This window comes from Amblyomma americanum, chromosome 1, assembly GCF_052857255.1.
Source record: "Amblyomma americanum isolate KBUSLIRL-KWMA chromosome 1, ASM5285725v1, whole genome shotgun sequence".
In the NCBI taxonomy this organism is placed as follows: Eukaryota; Metazoa; Arthropoda; class Arachnida; order Ixodida; family Ixodidae; genus Amblyomma; species Amblyomma americanum.
Window position 1 is genome coordinate 325,167,700 of NC_135497.1, and position 13,906 is coordinate 325,181,605.

Genomic DNA, 13,906 nt, shown 5'->3' on the forward strand with positions numbered 1-13,906 from the left:
GTTACTTAGACTGATAACTTTAGCTTTCCGCAAATTTCTATGCACCATAATATAATATCAGTAAAAAAAAATTTGGCCCAGACACTTAAGACTGCTTACTTGTGTGGATGCGAAAGCATTATATGTGGAAGGGCACAAGTTAGATGAACAGATTAGTGTTCCGCATGCTTCCGATGCAGCTGCGCCCAGTGACTGCTAAGCAAGCGCGGAGCCCATTCATAGCTTAATTGCCGGTGCACTGTACTCTGCGCATGCACTGTACTCTGCGCATGCAGCTTGATGCTTCCAACCAGAAGAGCGCTTGCCTCAGGCACGTTCCTGATACATTCTTATCTTTTTACTTATCTGCGCCTTTCAGGTCTCCCATGCGCCGAGCACACAGCAGTTACCGCGCCGGCGTGTTGTCTTTCATATCTGAGCGTCTGGGCTTTTTCCCATATATCGCGTGCACCTATCTGCGAAGTGCCGAACAGTGCAGTCGTCTAAGGCATAGTTTTTGGACGCAGCCGATGCTCTATGTGCACGAAGCGTGCCAGCTTCCAGAGCGGTGCGGTGTGCCTTCCAGCAGCTTATGTTCCGGAATCCTCGAACTAGGCGATACCACTGAAATATTCGAAGTTTCTGAATACTTATAGTCGCTAGAAGCCCCCCAGAAATACTGCGTTTGTGGCGTCGGTATCCGAAACGTTCGAATATTCGCGCAATTCCAATAAATACGCTTTTGGTGCCAAAAGAAACGTGAACAGTGCCACAAGAAGCCGAGAAACAACATTGTACAAGCGAGAAATCGGACATAACGATGGCCGTTTCTTTATGAATACGTCCCAACATTCCTTCACATTCTGTAGTCAGTTACCCGAATGCTTTGATTGTATAGTTTCTAGTTAAGCTTGGCGTATATTTCTCTCCATTGATGTACGAGGAAAACTGTGGAGTTTTGTAGCACCCGCGACAGCCGGATTTCGGCTCTTGTCTTTTTTTAAAATAGAAATTCGGTGTAGGTTCCGGCCTTTCTCATGTGTTTAGCGGCACTCCGGCGCATTACGCACAACTGGCAACACGCGCGTGTTCAGTCGAGCCCATCGCCCGTTATTAGGCCTTGCATGGGTGGGCATCATCGTCCTAGTGTTTCCCTCCTTCTTAACATATGCGTTCGGCCTCCCACGCTTGTGCTTCTGAGGAAGAAAAAGTAAGCCCCGCGATGACAGGTGCAAGTTGCTCTCAGTGCCGCCGAAACCTGATAAATCCCAGCGGAACGGCGTCACCCTTGGGCCCATTCGCTCCTCTGCGGGGCGCCCTGGTATCGTCAGCTGGTCGAGCTGCCTGCCCCTGGGGCTTTTCCCGCCGGATGGCGGGGAGGCGATTGTCCGCGCTACCGGTTTGGCCGGGCAATCAGCCTCGCATGGCTGCACGCGCCACGCACGCGCATAGGAAGAAGGGCCGCGCTGCGCGTGTACTGATGGAAGCGCCTGCACGTGACTGCGCAAGAAATGGGGAATTTTGAGCGTATTCATTGCGAAGGCTGCCCCGGTTACGTAGCGCACGCAGCTTTCCTACTGGCCCTTTTCAGCCCTCAGGTGTATGCGTCCGGTTGCATGCGGCATTTCCGATTCGAGAGGAAACCTCTGGGTTGTTGTTCTTGTTGTTGTGAAGCCTTTCTAGGCAGGCTCGTTACTTTGGAAGTAACCGTGACAAAACTGCGGGCGAGCAATACGCCAAGTTCTGTAAGATTTCTTTATTGAAAGCGAAGGGATGCGGTAGTAGAGGGCGATCAGTATCATGGGCATTTTACTTGCCGACTTTTGATATTATAATAAAATGAGGCTGCAGTCCATGGGCTTGGAATATCAAACAATGCTGTAGTTTTCTGAAATAAATGAATTCCTTCGGTGTCAAAGAAAATAAAATGTACGGTATGATGTGACGGGCTTAACGCCTGGAAACGTTAGGGACTTAACGGCTGGGCTAAAAGGGTTTGCGAGTTGGTGAGGTGTACGGATTAATTTAACGTGCACTGGCATTGCACAGTACATGAGCGTCGGTGCATTTCGCCTCCACTGAAGAACGGCCAGCGCTGCCGGGATGCGAAATTACATGTGTTGCAATTTGGAAATAGAGCATATGATTGTGCATATGCATGCATATTTTTTCTTGATTCTATTCAAAACAAAACTACATATAAGGCTTGCACCCTTTACACGATTTTTACAGGAAGAACTGTATGAGTTCATGTGTATGGTACTCAATAACGTTTTGACGTGTAATCAATTACTTGACACGGCTTACTTTTTTCTTCCTCGAACGGCTTCAAGCACTTCAGAAATTAACTGGGACGCGTAGCTACAACAGAATGTTTTAAAAACCTGCGCTGACATGTTTTAGTGAAAGTGTACATGTATTATACTTGCACAAGAAATATACGTGGGCCGTACCTATTTATTTCCACTTTTCTATCTCCCGCACTGCAAAGGCCGCCGTATTGTTCGTTGCGCCTGTCATCAATAGTGGGGACTGTTTTCCAACAAAAGCCAGCAGCACGAGCCAGAGGCATCCATTTTGTGGTTTCCAGCGGACCTTCTTCCTGTGCATGTCAGCAGCCGAGAGGGCATCAGAGATAGCGACCGGCAGGGGCAGCGCTGGAGGACATGGTTCTTATGGAAGGAGGGTGTGAGCTCTCTGAAGGTTCACTGGCGACTTGAGTAAGTGTGTCACGAGAGGCTCGCATGGCGGAAGGCTGGAAAGCACGTCACACATCAGCAGCGATGGGGACCAGCCCTGGACGGCCGCCGGCTGAGACAACGCCACAAGGGGAGCGAAACCAGGTCTTCTAGCCTTCCACAGCTCCTCAGGATGCTGCCTGTTCGCCACACACTGCCACAAGCCGACGGTGAATCTACGGAGAGCGCGCACGCTCCTTCCACAAGAACTATCTGGCCGTTAGTAGTCATAAAGTACTTCGCATCGAACCCGCAGTGGACAGTGCTCTGGAACTAGTCCCTGCTTATTATAAGATGTCCTATCCTGTTGCCAGAGCACTAAAAATAAAATAATCGCTGATTAAAACTAAGGTACAGGTGGCTTCCGCAGTCCCTTTGGCCGCGAAGCGCGCCAGGTGAGTAGAGGCGCATGGCTTTACTCTATTACTTTGGCTTCACCACGTGACAGCAATGCGGCGGAGAAAGTGAGTGGAAAAATTGAAGAATACCCTCGAACACACCCCACGTTCCCCTCGTATCGTAACTTCACAGCGCTAGAGCTGCCAACGGGTACTTAAGAGGGCGCAGCCTACCCCTCAGCGCGCCCTAAAGGCTACTGATCAAATAGCATATTTAGTAGAAGCGCTACTTGCAGTGCCGCGGCACGCAGTTGATATATCAAACGACCTAAAAATTCGACTCCGATATTCTCCACTGATTTCCTATCGTTTTTCACAGGTTTTTCAAAGGGACAATTTGTGTGTTCGATATACTCGATTATCCGAAATATCCAAGTTCGATATATCCGGGCTTGTCTGTGTAACAGTGATGGGCTGTCGAACATGCTGCTTTGCCTTTGTTCTGTGGGATGTGCTATTGCAAGAGGTGAAAGGGGCACACGAAGTCAGAGGCAATAGCAACAATGCGCTCGGGCTGGAGGCGTACTCAAACGCCAGCACTGCGATCACATTTTGCACTAATGCCTGCGTCTATGCATGTATATCTGTACGACGAATGAACAAAGGGTTTCACGTTATTGCGTCAACGAGATTTATTGGGTTTTACTCAGATACATTTCTTTGGTAAGCTGCGCTTCTCGCCTGTCCAAAAACAGATACTATCTCTCCCTCCTTGGCGTAATACAGTAACAACCAGTTAGGCTCAAACGACCACTTTCGTCTTTGTCCCAGAGCTATGGCTCGACGCTGCAGAACCAGCAGCCTGCTTCTTGAACTCGCTTCCGTGGCTCCCTTGGCTCTGGGCGTGGTTGAAGCCCTCGCTGGCGCTGACGCCGAAGCTCTTGGAATCCCCGTACGAGCTACTGTGGCCGTACGAGCTGCTGTCCGAGCCGCCCACGTTGTAGGCGAAGCTCCCCTGGCCAGCGTTCTGTCCACCTGCCTGGTTGGCGAATCCGGAGCCAGTCTGGAAGCCGGAGTGGCCAGAAGCTGCCGAGCCATGGCCGGCACCAAGGCCCCCTGCTATGCCCGGACCAGCCACCGCAGGTGTGGCTACGACGCCGACACCTCCATTGGGAGCAAGAACAGGTCCTGTGCCTGCCACAGGGCCGACGACACCTGAACCGATGCCTGCGCCAGGAGTGACGATGCCGCTGGAACCATGTGCAAGACCAACTCCTGAAAGTCCATGGCCAGATGATGCAGCGCCAACTGCCGCATTAATTCCGGCGCCATGGACATCAGTCGCTGCTCCGTGCGCTAGGCCTGCTCCTGAACCGAGGCCGAGGCTCCCGACACCCTGACCAAGGCCTCCCGCCACACCAGCTGCACTGGCGCCGTAGCCGCATGGGCATGGAGGACAAGCTCCGAGTAAATTGTGACTGCCAAGGAGAAGGCCGCGGCCTTCCACCGCTGTTTCGTTCTTCTTTCCAGACGCATCGCTGTCTTTTGCCAGCACCGTTGTAGCCAAGGCAGCAAGTAGAATGATCTGAAGACAAAATCACATTTTCTGTTTTTCCTTTCCTTTGCTACTAAAGAACTATGCGATGCTAACAGTCCCCATCATAAAAATCCAATTTCACTGCATGCTCTACTAAACTTCTGTATGAAACATTGCTTTCTCGCAGACTGAGCGTGAATGTACAGTCTGCGTCGCTCTTGGTTAGAGCGCTCGATCAAACCGCACGAAAACCATACCTTTTTGCCTGAGGCCCATTTCCTGTATGTCTGGAAAAAAACTTTCTTCAATTCAGATTGAAGTAAAATTAAGCAGCAGCCGATGGCTTTCGGATGAAGTGCTGGTGCCCACCTGTATTGCAGGTTTATGCGGCTGTATTTGCTATCAAGCGTTGCCTGTAGAACCTAGAAGCTACGGCTAGGTGTCCTGTTTGTAGGGCAGTGCGCCGTTTCAGCACTCTACACAAGGCTGACGCAGACTGTCTACCAAAGAAAGGCGAACTTACTGCAGGAAGTAGATTTTGTATATAAGGATTTAGTTCAAAATTCCACAAAGCATGGAAAGTAAAGTAAATGTATTTCAGATCAAGTCCCGTCATTGCATTTACATTACTGCATACAAAGATTTCAAACACCACTTACGATCTGTCAGAGACAATATCAAAGCATTTCTTTACTGTACGCTACCAAAAAGTGGCTGAAAGAGCTAGAGTATCCTTAGTAGGAGCATCATTAGTATATAGGTCTCAAACTCACAGCGGTCTTCATGATTCCTCCTGTGCCGTGCGCTGATTTGCCAATGCTCGTTTTCGATCCTTCTTATATACAAAACTTGTTTCTGTTCGTTAAGCGGAATTTATGTGTTGCCATATTGTTGGGCTTCAAATTCTACGAATGATTACGGCTGGCTTCCTAGCAGTGTGACAATACTGAGGCGTAATAGCCAGATGCCCATACACCGTTGTGTTCATGTATGCTGGAAACTTTCGCAAGCTCTGCCCACGAAGCTCACTCTCGCCTACCTGTTGCCAAGAGCTGAGAGCGGAAACGTGTTGATGAATTTAGATGAGCAAATGCCAGCAGGGAGGGTCTCACGCGTCGCTCGCCTGTGGCATTTCGGACTCACTCGATGTCGGCAGCATGAAATCGGTTGAATATTGAGCAGGTGGAAACTCTTCGTGCTTGTCATTGTTATTTCTAGTACCTCCGGGTTCTTTCTCTGACGAAACAAGTTAAACGAACTCATTTCTCTTTCGAATTATTAATATTCAACGAGAGGTAGCTTGAGTGCAACTGACGTAAACGGAAATTGTCTGAATTAGAAGCAACCACAGAATCGCATTTTTTTTTTCTTGTGAAGCACATGCACTAGCAAAATGCGGACTACGCTACATTACTCACAAGCAGCAACAAAAAAACTTAAAACGTTTAAGTTCTTGCGAAACAGACGACGTCATCGATTACACTATAATGTCACGCAGCAATTCACTGTTGTGGGATGTCACATTACGAGGTCATAATGAAATCACAACAAATAAAGTCTTCCGGCGTTAAGGGGGGACGCGGTCATTAAAATGGCCAGTTTTGTCGGAATTTTCGATTTTTGAGCTCAATTTGTTTTGTCATCTTCTGATTTTCATCTCACTCGTAGGAAAAAATTGCATTAAATTAAAGAAAAACTTTCTTTTTTTGTGTGGGCGTCGATAACTGTGAGCGAATTGCGTTTCTTACGGTCCTGGCGCACGGTGGATTACGAGGCTTTCCGACGACGGAGCTCTGCCATCTGAGTAGCACGTTTCATCGAGAAGAAGGGAGATCAGGGATTGCGCTGGCCGCAATTCCGCATTCCCCTGATTAAAAAGTAAAAGCATACAAGGCGATAAACGAAGCAAATGAGGGAATAAACTTTAAGGTTGATTTTCTCACCTTTAATCATTTCTGCGATTGCAATCAATCTTGCCTTCGCCATTTTGTACCGAATTGCAGTAAAACGATTCCGTTCCTAGGAATGAATCCTGAAACGTTGAGAAGTGCAATAAAGCTCTCGATTTTTCGGTTTACCCGTTTTGAAAGTAAAATTTATAAGAAAATTTTTCATGTAAAAATGCATGCTATATTATCTGTTGATACTGTGCATCTAAAAAAAGAAGTAATAGCTTCATTGCGCATAGCAGTGGTTCGTGAATATGAATTTGCTCACTTAAAAAACTAGCAAACTTAATCCTTAATTAGTTACCCCCCCCCCCCCCGAGATCACTTTACGGTGGTGTCTTGTGTAATGTTGCCAGCTATAACGTAATGTCACCAATAAGTAATATAATGTAATGTTACCAGTAAGCAATGTCACCAACCATAACAGTAACAATTTTAACATGCGAGTCATCAACTAAAATCGCTAGCTTAAAATAAAAATGCAATTCAGAAAGCTTCTTAAAAGGTTACATATACAGCATGCATATATATATATATATATATATATATATATATATATATATATATATATATATATATATATATATATATATATATATATATATATATATATATATATATATATATATATATATATATATATATATATATTCGATTGAATATATATATATATATATATATATATATATATATATATATATATATATATATATATATATATATATATATATATATATATATATATATATATATATATATATATATATATTCAATCGAAATATTATCAGTAGGCCGGCTTGGCGACTCCATGCGGTCCACCGTTATCTTCTGCACACAATTTCTCAGAAGCGTTGAAGAGTGTTTCGGTTCGTAATTCTGTTGAAAAACATATCCAAATCACAGATTCTTGCGTGCCTATGGAAGCATAACCTTTCGAAGATTAACCTATTGAACTCCGCGAGCGGAGAATTAGCCCCGTGCCCTTACGTTCTCGCGTCTGTGGTTTAACGTGAGAACTTGATAACAAGGTCCATATAAATTTCATTTGGGGCAACATGTAGGAAGAATCCCATCAATCCCGCCAGACAATCCCGCCATCAATCCCGCCGGTTGTGTTGAGGTTGTGGGGCGCCTGCTACGGGGTTCATCTTCAAAGGTAAAATTTCCATTCTAGAAACGACAAGCCCAGGTTTTGACAGTGCTGTAGGAAAGACACTTCACCCCTAGTGTTTGTGACATCTTCGTATGAATGTTTTTTGCTGACTTTTTCTGGAGAAACAAAAACTTCATGACTACATTTAACATCACAAAAATACTTATTAAAATTAAAAATTTTCTGATACTCGAACATAGAGATGTCATGATTTTCTATGGTACCAAACTAATTTTTTAATTCAAAATGAAAGGAGCAAGGTCAGCAACTTCTCAGCACCTCCCTGTATATTGATAAATAGCAAATAGGTCTTTCATTTCCGTGATATTTTGAATTTATTTAAAAAATTGGAAAAGATAATTTTATTCACTATAGTGACTGTATGTACCAAATCTGGTTACATTTAATGAATAAATAAAGACAATAGCTTTAATTTCCGCATATCCTCCTAAATAGGGGCACTTGAAGCTTCAAAATACGCACTGCACTAAGTAAGACAGGAAACAGACAACAAAAAAGGAACATGAAGCATTCACGCAGTGAAGTGAAAAAAAAAAAAAATTATCCGCCAACACTGCCTCACTGTTCGACTTCACAGCGTTAGCTACGGGAGCTTCAAGTGTTTACATCGGTGGGCTCAATAAACGGGGAGAAGACCAAATCTAAACAACCACGGATGTTTTCGGAAACGTTTCTTCTAAGACACAAGCAGCGCCATCCACCTCACAGATTTTGCACTATTGCGATTTACAGCCACCTTCGCTATATCGGGTATGTTTTCTCTTTATATCAGTTAATAAATTTCACATACATGTGCATCACACCACGACGAATCGTTTGACACTATCCGGAACCTCCTGCGAAAAACGGATCGGCCGTAATGGTCGTCTGAAGGTCTCGGAATGCACAGTTTGGAGGGGCGGAAAGGCCTTTGAGAATCCCACACATAATTTGGGCTTCATCTCAATTAGTAATTTTATCCTCAGGAAGATGCCATGTCATTTGACTCCACTTTGAACATTCTACGTCAAATGGGTGTCCCCCAAATTTCATGCAAATGATGGTCCCAGAGGATACCACTTCGATGGCCCATGTACTGGCACATACATAACGGATGGAAAGTATAGGTATCAAACGAGGCTCTACGTGCCCACTATTATTATGCGATAGGGTGTGATCACGTGGTTACTGTTTTGGTCAAGTTTACCATCATTACAGACAGACGCGTCCTTGACAAACGTAAGTAGTAAGAGCTAATGCTCTTAAAACAGCAGTCGCATGCAGGGAATTTGCCCCTACTACATTCCTTAGAGGATACAAGAGCGAGAGCCACCACCTACGTATATCTATTTTTTGAGTGTTTGTGTATTATTACGTTTAGTGGAACAGCCAGCACTGAATGTTCAGAAAAAACACTTACCGGCTTCGAATTGGGAATGCAGAGAAACATATGGTTGAATAAGTGCCAGAAAATTGTTTCCGCAGAAAGGAAAGAAACTAGTGTTTCAATCAAGATCCACAGCGAAATATGGGTTAGAATATGTTTGGATGGTTTGTGTCGGCTTGGTTTTACGATGTTTAACGTCTCAAAGCGATTCAGGCTATGAGGGACTCCGTAATGGAGGGCTCCAGATAATTTCGACCACCTGTACTTCTTTAGCGTGTGCTGACACAGGTAGGTATAGTACTGAAATTCAGTATGCAATCGTGATGGAAACGTCTTCATCCCTCATTACGAAATCGTGTAGACACTAGCTAGCTAAACATTACCTCTACGGCTAGAAGCACTTTAAGTCTAAGCTTTCAGTTTTGGTTTTGCAGCAAAGTGCTCTACCAAAGAGGCCGCATTCTGTACAGCTACAGGGGCCGTATTCTGTACCGCTCTCTAAATCGCTCTCAAGTTTGAGAGCGTGACGTCAAAATGACGGCACCGCAGAACGCCTACCGCGGGATCAACCAATTAGCAGCAAGGTTTCGGTTGCTAGTAGCCATAGAGTTTCTTATTATTAACTCTATGCTAGTAGCAGGGCTCCACCCCAGAAGCATTTATTTGCACGGCAAGGGACCGTAGGCTAACATTTTCCTGTAAAGATGCAGTGAATAAAATAAGTATTGTTTTATTTTGCTAAGAAACTGTATTTGAAACTTAAAAACACCAAGCAAAGCAAGAAGTGTTCTCAGCTTTGCAATTAAGTTTGCTATTCAGTTACTTTTTTTGCGACGAATGTGTGCTGTTAGCGGTAAGCGTGCACATGTAAGTCTAAAAATAAATAGGAACGCAATAAAAACAAATAATGTTTTATTTTGGTAATAAACTGTGTTGAAAACTCAACAACATGAAGGAAAATTATAAGCGTTCTCAGTTTTGCAATTAAATTCACTGTAGAGTAACTTCTCTTGCCATGAAGGCACGCTGGCAATGGTATAGCGCAAACATGGCGGCCTGCAAAAAACAGCTGATTCCATGGCTAGTTTCGGTTCTTTTGCGTGCCGTCTAAAATCAAGGTACTTTGCGGATGTCTTAAGTGCGCAGAAAAATCTTAGTGAATGCTATGGGCCCGCGGAGATCAACTTACAAGGAGCGCTCGGCTCGAAAGTCGACGAAGACAATTTTAGTCCGCGTTCTCGGTCTGCGCCTACTATCGATGACCGAGTGACGACTGGTTCTCTGTTCATTTTTCTTTACAAAATACCAGACGATCATGAACAATCACACAGAAGCAACTGCCGATTGACAGGAGGAGATAGCTGCCGATAGCTAGCGATCTCGGTGTGGGAATTGAGAGCAAACACGATCTGCCGCTGTGGCAACAATCACTCTTCGGCCTCGTAACCAAGTGATGGCGCCCACTTCGGGCTAAGTACTTGATGTTTCATGGGTGTTTTTGTAGCTCCGTTCGGGTGATGTTCAGATGTTGCGGTAGTTTTTTTTTTCCTGTGCAAGATGCAGAAATTGTGATATTTATGCTCCATTTAATTTGTTTAGAGAGAAAGGAAGCACTTGATTTGATAACTTTACTATTATAACCGAGGAGGGAACGAGCTTGTTCCATTAACGTAAATTTCTGATCTTTTAATAGACCCGGGGTCAACCAGGCAAGAAGATGCTTGTATGGCTTGTGTAGATGCTGATTGCAACAGGGCAGAAAGTTGAGCAAGTTTGTTCATGCTCACTGGTATACAGCGCTTGAATTCTCCACAATAAATTTGTAAAGACGATGTTCAAGTTTGCGTATGATCCAGGGCAGTGAGGTAGGTAGGAATAAAGGGCACTGGCGTGTAATATGGAGTAATGTTGTTATCGCTGGGTTTGGTGAGGGCAGTGTTTGAAGGGCATTAAATACTTTACATAGCTTCTAACAAAATGCACTTCCTTCCAGCTCGGAAGAACACTTATGATCTTTTTTTAATTGTGGTCCATCTTATCTGAGGCACCCTGCATACAGGTCGCTCCAGTAGGAAAGGAAACAACCAGTTGAAAATGACTAGGTTAATAAATACCTAGGGGAAAAGTAGCTTAAACACAGTTACACTTGTCAAACATATTCTGTGATAGCATAAGGAGCTCGTCGGGCCATTTGGCATTGCCACCGTCTTGTGTCATCGTGGACAAGACTTCACAGCCTTTTGTTATCGCAAACCAAGCTAAGTGATACTTATGGGGCAATAAGCGAGTGTTCAAAACTTCACATAATGTAGCTGCCCTCATATTCTTAGTGCTGTAGGGCATTTCCAGTCACGGTGTTGCATGTTTTGTTAATGTAAAGTAACCTCTACTCACACACCATCTCCTTGGTGATGTGTGCGTGATGTTTATACATCTTTGTCTATCAGTGAAGATGTCATAATCATTCAGCAGTCACTGTAGCCACCGCACCTTATCATATTTCTTATGCATTGTTGTACAGCGGTCTCTTTGCAGTAGGTACATCTTTTAGCACCGAGTGAAACACCTAGCCACATACCATCAAGCTAAAAGCTTAGCTTTGGTATTTACACAATTTATATGTGCCAAAATGTTTTCTAGTCCTGAAAATGCAATATGTACACTGTACCATGCAGTATTTATTGTACAGGTAGCCTCTGTATGAAAGCAGGCACTTTGAACTGAAAATTTTTTTTTAACTGCACTTGAAAATCTCATATGGTAATTGCACATCAAGGTAAAGTATGCTTGTATGTGCAGCGCCTCTTCTGCAGTAGAAACACTCGTGTGAAATGTTGTGCCTAAAAAAAATAAACGCACTTGCTGAATGTATGATGAGATAAAAATAAGCTTTAGTGGCGGTTTTTGATTCCAACAAGCATCCCAAATATTTCGTGCCTTACTCTCCAGCCCTACACCTTTGGTTTATGCATGTTCATCACAGAGGTAATGACCACAGGCACTCCATCAAGCTGGAGTGATAGCATGGAAGGGGCAGGTGGGTTGACATAAGCACTGGCAAAATAGAGTGCACAATGATGCTTTTCACATTATGGACGAGCTGTTTCAACACCTTTTCCGCCTTCAGGAAGAGCCTGTGCAACGCGCTGCTGAGTGACTGGGAGGTATACTGGCAAACACACTGTCAATGAAGTAGCAGCCGAGGGCGACACTTGTTTGTCACTGCAGGGTTCTAGTTGCACATAGGTTGGACAAGGGCACAACCACATCACACAGTTGCTCACACAATTGCAGATGTGTGTTGTGCACTGACACAAGGCAATGACAGTGGCAACAGGAACAGTGACTGATATGACTCTCCACGCCAGCATGGTGAGTCGTCGCTAGACGCTAGAGTTTCCACCGAAATTGTCGCCGCACCATCCCTAGGTACGCCTGCCTCTGGAGACGGGTCGTCCTGCAGAGGCTGAAAATACAGTAGCGCATTGCTCTTCCCATGAGGTAGGAGAGGAGGGATCTTGTCTCCAAAAGGTAGTCATCATTGAGAGGTGGCCCGTTGTTATCCTGGTCAGTGGCAGTGTCGCCTACACCCTCTGCTGACATGGACGTGCGGTGATGATGCGCACTGTCCGCTCCCACTGGCAGGACTCTTCGGCACACTGACGCAGCGCTCCACCACAAACTGCTTGAAAGAATGGGGCGTGTTGTACAGGCCTTCTGCATAGTTGGGTCTGTGATGCCACGCCTTTGGCGCAAGCAGCCATGGCTCCAGTTGGTAGGAATTGTCTCCTGCATAACAAAAAATGACGCAGTAAAGCATGTCCTTTCTCGATGATCTCAACAGCATTACAGGAAGCTCTACTATAAAATGGAGATTCGTGCTAAGTAGCCCACAGCCGGACAACGCATGATTGAGGTGCATAAGTGAGCAGTGCTTTAAGGTTGGGCCTTTACCATCATACTGATATAAGTGATGCGCTATGATTGCCGGCATGACACAGGGGCCGTCAGGTGCATTTTGCCTTGGTTTCTTAGGCAGGAAATACCATGTGTTTAACAATGTTATATGTGTCATGTGTATCTGCTGCAATTATAAACAAAAGGGTGACAATACACTGTATCATACTGTAACGTGATTGCATAGGTGCAACTAGCGAGACTGATTCTTGTAGCTTTAGCAGATCCGGGGAAATGCATAGTGCCGGAGCTCAATATATATGCGACCGAGGTGGCGCGAAGGTTGACACGGTTTTTTTTTTTCTGTTACCCAGAAAGAACTCGCCGTCATCCAGCAGTCCTTCCTCCGCCTCGGAGTGCCGCCAGACGAACGCGTCATGGTAGGATCCGGGTCAGCGCGTGTCCGCGGCCAAGAATACACATGTTCACACCATAGATCTGAGGAAAAACACGCACAGCACAAACTTACTCCCGTTGCCGAGGCCCGCACTTGTAGCCGAACTCATGCGGTCAAAAACAGTGTCCGAGGTCTACTCACTATCATGTTCACAGCGTAGAACCACTTGCGACTTGTTGGTAGCACTGCCTCGCGGCTCCCTGATGGCGATGAGTGTGCAGTCGACACACCCGACGACGCCGGGGACGCCGCAGCGGCGAAAGGTTAAGCGAAGGAAGCCCTCCTTCGGTGCCGCCTTCCCTTCGGGTCTCCCTGGAAAGCGAACACACCCATTCTGTGACCCAACGTTGGCAATGGTCCCCTCCACCACCGCAAACCCTTGCTTAGAGTCGTTTGGTCTACGCCGACGTTTGCTTCACTTCCTACAGTGCCTTGACACCCACCGGTGGCAAAGAGGCGCAGCGCGCACAG

General features: G+C 45.4%; 1 protein-coding gene across 1 annotated transcript; it reads right to left on the reverse strand.

Annotated features, from left to right (window-relative positions):
* Window positions 1-3,766: 3,766 nt before the first annotated feature.
* LOC144099170 (uncharacterized) lies at window positions 3,767-5,390 on the reverse strand. Its single transcript, XM_077632301.1, has 2 exons — window positions 5,366-5,390; window positions 3,767-4,640 (listed from the first exon to the last, which is right to left on the reverse strand). The coding sequence occupies exons 1-2, from the start codon at window positions 5,375-5,377 to the stop codon at window positions 3,858-3,860; spliced, it is 795 nt and encodes a 264-aa protein (XP_077488427.1). The 5' UTR covers window positions 5,378-5,390; the 3' UTR covers window positions 3,767-3,857.
* Window positions 5,391-13,906: the final 8,516 nt, after the last annotated feature.